Consider the following 7,791-nt stretch of genomic DNA (forward strand, 5'->3'; position numbering starts at 1 on the left):
CTACATATAGATGAGTAGAAAAAGTAAGTTGATTATTAAGTTGTAGAAGTATACGCAATTTTTTTTTACTTTTTAGTGCATATTAGTTTGTTTTGGAATAGTTTTTTGAAGTCTTTTTTTTTTGTTAAATTTTTTTAGTGAATCTGAAGTACACTGACAAAATTTTATGAATATGGGTAGACCTACAAAACGTGCTGCTCATATGAGACAGCGCCGTTTAAATTAAACAAACGAAGTCAGGGAGAAACGCCTATCTCAACAGAGGAAATCTATCTCGAGGACAATAATTTCAAAAGAGTCTTGCGAAGAGCGCAAAAATAGACTTTCGAAAGTGCGGCTTTACATGAAAAAAATTTTGAACAGGGAAATTATCGATAATCGACCTTGGTAAAAAAAAACTTTGAAAAATGACAACTATATGATGCACTAAGTCATGTCAAAAGTTTGGAATGCATAGCTTTATCAGATTTGGACGCCAACAAATTATTAAATAAACCACACGACGATAGATCGTTGACGGAAATAACGAGACTAATAAATCTGTCTTCCGTCAATGAAGGTCACACATAATATACCTTAAGTAATGCAATTAGTACGCTTGCGTCATGTTGCAATGCAGCAACGAACGTAAGCGCATTGCAATTTGATTGCAGACAGAAATTCTGCCACAGATCGCACCCTTACTGTAAGCCGTCAAGGAGTTCCATTGATCAACATATTCGACTACGACAATTATTTGACCATAACGACGTTATGATAGGTGACTCAAATATCTGGATAGCCTATAAAAGATTTGGCCTAGTATCTTTAATTTGCTCCTAAGAATTGAAGAGTTCCGTTACTTTGTCATGGATCCCATAATCAGAACCTAACCAAACACTCATCAAACTACCTTGAAGTACATCCTTTCCAATAAAAAAAAGTATCATCGAAATCGGTTGGCGTGATATTGAGTTATTCGTCCATTTGTTGCGCACAATCTTAAAGTAAATTTCATACTTATATGGTGTTCTCATGGATACCATTGTCAGAACTGGACCAAATTGAAATGAGACCACACGGAAAGCACCAGCTTTCAAATAAAAACAGAATCATCAAGATCGGTTCACCCAGTGGAAAGTTCGGAGCTAACAATCATAAAAAAAAAATACAGTCGAATTGAGAACCTCCTTTTTTTAAGTCTGTTAAAAAATAGTGTCTACGTTCCGCCGCTACGTAATGACTTGCCTGAGTTGAGACACAGAATTTAATATGCTTTTACTTCCATTACTCCTGACTTGTTAACTAAAGTGTAAAAATAATTTGACTCTAGGATGTATGTGTGCCGTATAACTAAAGGAGCACATATTGAACATTTGTAAGTAGAACTTGGTTATTTTACGTTCAATTTGATGTACGATTTGTTGTAAAAACTCTAAATTTATCGGTTATAATATACCATTGAAACTGGGATATTCTTTATTGTGGAAGTTTCTGCGGCCGATTAAACTTACTTTTGATCCGTTTCATGTAACGAGTTTCCAATTTGACAGTCCTCAAAAGTAGGACCAGTGGTACCCATTTTCCAAACGTTACTTGCAACGCATCACATGATGTTTGTTTGCGAACACCGAGAACCAAATTAAGCTCTTCAAAAACACTGTAAATACTGTAGATAGAACAACAGTGGAAATAAATACTATTTTTAAGAAATGTTAAATTTAAGACAAAACTTTTTACTCAGACTATATACAAACATATAAGCGAATCCACTATAGCAGCGTTTGTGTATTTTAACATTATGTATTACTTTGAAAATAAATACAAACCAGTTATTTTTATTCCAAACTTGGGGGTAAATGGAAGCTGTGAACGGTTTTAGTTTGATTCTCTAGTTCTTAAAATATCTATGGATCCATTAATAATGAAGTTTTAAAAAAATGTCCTTGACTTACGTTAAAAATAAAGTTCATGGTGTTTACGATTTCTTAAAATTATATTGTAAGTGAGCTGTGAAATATAATTATATTTGAATAAGGCAATGCGTCTAATAAAATACTATCAAACAAGAGTAATGAAAGTTGGCAAAATCTACATTTAAAAGAAAAAAACGCATATATATTTTACAGTTATGAACAGTATTTTAAAAAAAGCTTCCTAATGGCGTAAACGGTTACGTTATTTTATCAAGTGTGAATGTGGTAGAAAATTAAAACACTTTACTTTAATTTTAATATATAAATGTTTATATATTATTCAATACCATTTTTAAGTTACAATTGTTTGTGTTTTTGGCTAATAAAACCTATTGAAGAACCAAATTTTATTGCTTTCATTAGTTTTCTTAATAATGCATGTAATTTTTGACATACTTTTGTAAAATGTTTCAATAATAGCACTATACTGAAATTTGCGTGAGCGAAGCCTCGGGTAGTTAGCTAGTACACAAAAATTTGTTTGTTTTCGTCGTCAATGAAAGTCACACCATGTCGCACTGAGGTAATGAACACTGTGTAGATAAATATGCAAGGGAAGGGGAAGGCAAAAAAAATACAATTTCAGCCCCACGAAACATCAGCTTAAAGTCATTATCCAGGGAATATTAATAGTCACTGTGGCAAGCGTCATTTAAACATTCCAACCGCCAGCTGGGATTGGGAGGGCCGAGCGGCCGGTCGAGTGAAATACGTCGACACTTTAATCTTTTTCGGAAATTAAATAGGCCCGTAATCCGCAGGAGCTGTTACGGCCGATGTAATGGTTTCGGGAGTTATTATAGTTGAATGTGGGCCCAGGGTGAGGAGGGGGGGGGTGTTCTCCGCGAGAACGCGCAACGCGACGCTTGATAGAAACGCATTAAAATTTGCGACTGCGGGAGTGGGTACGGTGCTGAAAATTTATCCTCACAAATTTGTGCGCGTTTTGAGTGGAAGTAGGGGAGTTGGCTCATCAGCGAGCCGAAGCACGGGGTGTTTCTCGTCGGCAAGTTTTCGTAGTCAGCGTTACGACAATTCAACTTCAAAACTCTCACCCCTCTCCTCGTCCCCCCACTCCCCTTTCTTCTCCGAGAGCTTATGGCAGCAGAAGCATAAAAAAATGTAAGGGGATAATATATCTTTGCCGGATGGATTACGGGCCAAATCCTTTTGCAGTAAGATTAATGCCGCTGAACATTACAAAGAATATTCGCATTAAGCCCGGGTGTATATTTCACGGTGGAACGTCCCACAACCCTACCCACTACCCCCTTCGCCCACCACACCCCTTTGTTCTAATCCCTCCGAGTGTCGGCCAGGGGTGGGTGGGCTAAGTCCAGGTCGCTAAAACCACGCACCTGCGACCCGACGTGGCGTAAGCATTATTATCGATTAAATATAAATAGCGGTCCATTACGCATCTGCAGCGTGTGTGAGGGGCGCGTAGCGTGAGGGGGAGTATATGCGTGTGTGTATGTGTGAGGGAATTTCTGGGCCGAATACAGCGAGCACTCCGAAATGTATTTAGGTCACGTTTCGCTTGAATGCGAAAGCAATCGAGTGAATGAAAAAAAAAAAAACTTTTATGAAAGAAATAAAAAAAGAAAAAGTAACTGAAAACGTAAAACCTTTTCCACAAGAGTAAGTAACTAAATGAAACAGGCGCACCTCTTTATAGGATTTAGAAGAGGAAAACGAATTGTTTTTCCTTCTTGCATAAAAAATCGAAAAATAAAAACATCCCTTTGAATACTACCGCTACCTAGACACTGTGATTTTTGGGAGATGGTTCTGTATGTTTATTTAACATTATATATTTCTCATATGTAAGCCATTAATTATTTTTGCTGGTTGTCATAGAAAAAAATGCATGACAACAAAGATAAATACATTAACGGATGTCCAACATATTTTCCTAAGCTCAAAATTTTCCTTTTGCAAGAAACATTTAAAGAACGGTTATATGTGCACTTTTGTTAGGTGTTTAGAATTCCTACCTTTCCTGCATGGGTTTATTTGAATGCAACTTGTGTGAATGAAATGCACAGCTCAGTAAAAATCTACTATCAGTTGGAGCCCCTGAAATTACTTTAGGTTTACATCCCTGGGAAATTATGTCTCTGGTGGTACTGAGACGGATCTCCTGTTCGCTTTGAGCTGTTCCGACCTGCTACCCAGTTGACGCAACAGCCAGCGGGGCTTAGTTCTGCGATTGACTGCACACCATGTGAGAAACTGTTGCCTTTCTGTTTGGTCGCGAATTGTCTCGTCGTTCTCAGTCCATGGTTAATTGAGTCGTCAAATCCCTTTCCTCTCAGCTAGGCGAACCGGGTTCGATTCTCGATGCTTCGCGAGTGGGAAACGTGGCGGACTATGCCTCGGAGAGCTTGTGTATTTCTCGGGATAATCTATTCCTTTGACCCTTGGTTTCAGTCAGTCCACCAGTTTCATCTCATAGCAGAAAATAATTACGAACCTGTTTTTTTTTTTTTTTACTCCAGACGGGACAGGAAAATATAAGCTGTAAAGAACTTTTAGTTCACTAATAATGAGGCTTAAAAAAATGCTTTGGAACTACGTTAAAAATAAAAGGTCTTGGTGTTTTCGATATTAAAAATTATAATCTTTGCGCGCTGGGAAAAATAGTTATATTTGAGTAAGGCTATACAAGTAATCAAATACAATTAAACAATAATAATGAAAGACGTCATATTCAATATAAAAAAGAACAAAATCATAAGTTTCACCATTATGAACAATATTTTAATTTAGCTTCCTATTGGCGTAAAAGGATACTCTACGTTACAAGGTGTAAAACTGATAGAAAAATTAAAAAAAAAACGTTTCTTTCATTTGCACATGTAAATGATTATATATTACCAGTATTGAAATTCCAATTCTAAATTTTTTTATTCGTTTTTATTGGTCTCTTGTGACCTCGACGTGGACTGGATTGGCACTATACGTTCCTTCTCCACTCCATGGCTGCAGATAGCTCCTGGTGCCTGCTGTACGATTGAATAGTAGCGTGCGAAACCCCCAGAACGTGTTCTCCACACTTTACTGGTATCTGACCCGTAGTGTTTCTTTACTAATATTGTAAAACTTAAAACAATTCCAAAATAATGTTGCAGTTTGGTCATGAGTGCTGTATATTACAATCTCTCTATTTCAATAACAACTTACCATTTATTTTTTAAACCTGATGGAGCTTCATGATGATGATAAGGATGGTGATGATGATACTATTATTTACGATGGTGATGGTGATGCTGATGATGATTATGATGTAACTGATGATTATTATGGTAATAATGATGATGTAACGGGACGTACGCACGTTATGTCTCCGCCCGCGTAAGAAGCGCGTTTCAAGAATGAAGGTCATTGAAACGTCCGGCGAGCTCGTGTGACGCAACGGAGACTGACCCGGGATCGATGAACGCTATATTTTCCTGGGCTGTATTAGAACGTTGGTCCGAGCAAGTACATAAGGTCAGCCGGCCAGACACTCATCCCACCGGATGTCACCAGGAGACACTCGTGGAAGATCGATGCCGCCAGAAGTCAGCCAGGACCAGCCCAATGCCACCACATAAGCGGCTGGTTGGCATGGCTGTTGACATGCAGAAACATTTACACGTTGGGAGTACGAAGTGTCAAAAGACTCGACCGAGGGTCACGTCTGAAATCGAGTGACGCCCAACGACTCCAACAGACCAACAGTTTACACCACGACGATAGAAACAGGTTCGAGTCCACCAACGATGAGCTGTCACTTGCTGGACGAGTTGATAGCTGCGAGGCGAGTAACCTGAAACACCACCTGGTGGGAGGTTGTGAAAAACACGATGACGAGGAACTTGGGTCGGAGTTATCCTCCCACGAATACTCGCTGGGAAAGTAGAGGTAACCCGGGACTTTCCACGAATACAACTTCTAAGAAGATCAATATGACATCTGGGGTTGCTGGTTGGAGTCCAGCGATTACAACGTTCCACTCACTGGACGAGTACCACCCTTTGCAACCTGTAAGCAGACGGTGCCACTGAGAAATCGTCCCGACGACCAATCAGGAGGCACCGCTCCCTGAGCTCCGATTCGTAAACGTGGACGAGTGATGGACGATTCAGCCACGCGCGGAGTTTCTCCCAGGGAGGTCGCCAAAACCTGGCGCCACTGGAGAGACTTCCCGAGATAAGACAAGTAGCTTTTTCTTAATAAGAGTCGCGTCACTCTGCGTCGGTTGTAGAACTCGTTCATTCACCTTGCATTTTGAAAGTAATATTTGATATACTTTGAGACTGTTTCTAATTCGGGCCAGATAAACTTTATGTAATTAGTGTGACTTCTTTTTTGAGGAAGAATTAATATCATAATTATAGGTATTGGTATTCAGTTAATACAGAGAGTGCCATCATTTGAAGTAATTAATAATAATCTAGTACTTTCACAGTGTGCAAACAGAGGTAAGTGTGTTTGTTGTAAATCAGGAATATTATTTGTACAACTGGTTTCTTAACACCAAACTCCAGTTTACAGCCATTCACGGGATCTAGTCTAGGAGTCTCGGCTTAATATGCGAGTATAGAAGTCATCTTTACGACTTGTATTTTCCTTGCCTTGTGAAAGTTATTTCATATATATTTTAATAAATTAATTAATACTACATTTGGACCTTTGTTATTCGACACCCCGCGTTCCCTTAAACACCGTTGTTCTATTTATAAAACATTTAAACACAACAATGTTGCTGATTATGATATTGATAATTCTGCTGAATATGATGATGCAGCTGCTGATTATTATAATTATGATACTGTTGCTGATTTCGATGATGGTGCTGCTGATGATGATTATGATTATGGTGATGCTACTGATGCAGGTAAAGATTACGATGATATTGCCGATCATGATAAATATGATAACGATGCTGATACTGCTGATGATAATTATGATGATATTGATTATAAAGATACTGGTGTTGGTGATGCTGCTGCTAATTATGGTGGTGATAATGCTGATAACGATGGTAATATAGTTCTATTTATCATGTTGATGGTGATACTGCTGGTGATTATGATGAAGGTGATGATAATGCTGATGATTATGATGATGATGGTGATGGTGAAGTGTTGATCAGTCTGAAAGCTGGCTAGGACCGCCAGTCATCGCCAGAAGATGATAATGATTTGACAGGAGCCTACTATTAGGGATGATTCTGCTAATGTATTACATTGACGTCCACAGTTGTAAGGAGAAAAGACGATATTGAAACCCACTCAGAAGCCGGTAAACGATTTTTCAAAACGTAAAAAATCCTCGGCCAGGCCGACAAATTTAACCCTGGAGCTAAGCAAAGATTTTGGTGAATGCTCGTCATTTATCCTGGGCTTCTGAATGGTGCAGGGGGCCATTTTGTCACCGCCACATGTTTGCCTGCCATTGGCAATTCACAGGAGTCAAGCTAGTATTAATGTTTTGCTCCATACGTTAATAAATCTAGCGGATGCTGTCCCATGGATTCGCAGATTGGGTTCCTCGGGCCAGAAAAGAGACACTACTGCCAAATTGCCTTATGCGCTACTTAAATTCTCAGTTCTGAGATTGCGATGAGTTTTGTGATGAAAACATTCTAGAAGCACACTGACCATTAATTATATTCGACAGTTCAATGTTCTCTCTCTCTCTCTCTCTCTCTCTCTCTCTCAGGTTGTACTCAGGTTGTATTACAATCGAAATGATTTACCTACTTAAAAATGAATGTTTATATTTTAATTTTCAGACTCTTTATTGTCCACTTGCCTAATTATTACAACGTATATAATTAAATAAG

The 7,791-nt window shown here is 38.6% G+C and overlaps 1 protein-coding gene across 1 annotated transcript; it reads left to right on the forward strand.

Annotated features, from left to right (window-relative positions):
- The first annotated feature begins 5,160 nt into the window (after nt 1-5,160).
- On the forward strand, nt 5,161-7,114 carry LOC134539029 (prostatic spermine-binding protein-like). Its single transcript, XM_063380743.1, has 3 exons — nt 5,161-5,287; nt 6,751-6,987; nt 7,044-7,114. Exons 1-3 carry the CDS (start codon nt 5,161-5,163, stop codon nt 7,112-7,114), a joined length of 435 nt encoding a protein of 144 aa, XP_063236813.1.
- Nucleotides 7,115-7,791: the final 677 nt, after the last annotated feature.

Source organism: Bacillus rossius, chromosome 1 (genome assembly GCF_032445375.1).
Source record: "Bacillus rossius redtenbacheri isolate Brsri chromosome 1, Brsri_v3, whole genome shotgun sequence".
Taxonomy (NCBI): Eukaryota; Metazoa; Arthropoda; class Insecta; order Phasmatodea; family Bacillidae; genus Bacillus; species Bacillus rossius.

Bases quoted from the DNA above. Each gene is read 5' to 3' on its own strand.
- LOC134539029 (XM_063380743.1), top strand. From the start codon at position 5,161: ATGGAGCTTCATGATGATGATAAGGATGGTGATGATGATACTATTATT. The intron at 5,288-6,750 runs GTACGCACGTTA...ATGATGATGCAG, and splicing joins TAATGATGATGTAACGGGAC to CTGCTGATTATTATAATTAT. The intron at 6,988-7,043 runs GTAATATAGTTC...ATTATGATGAAG, and splicing joins TGATAATGCTGATAACGATG to GTGATGATAATGCTGATGAT.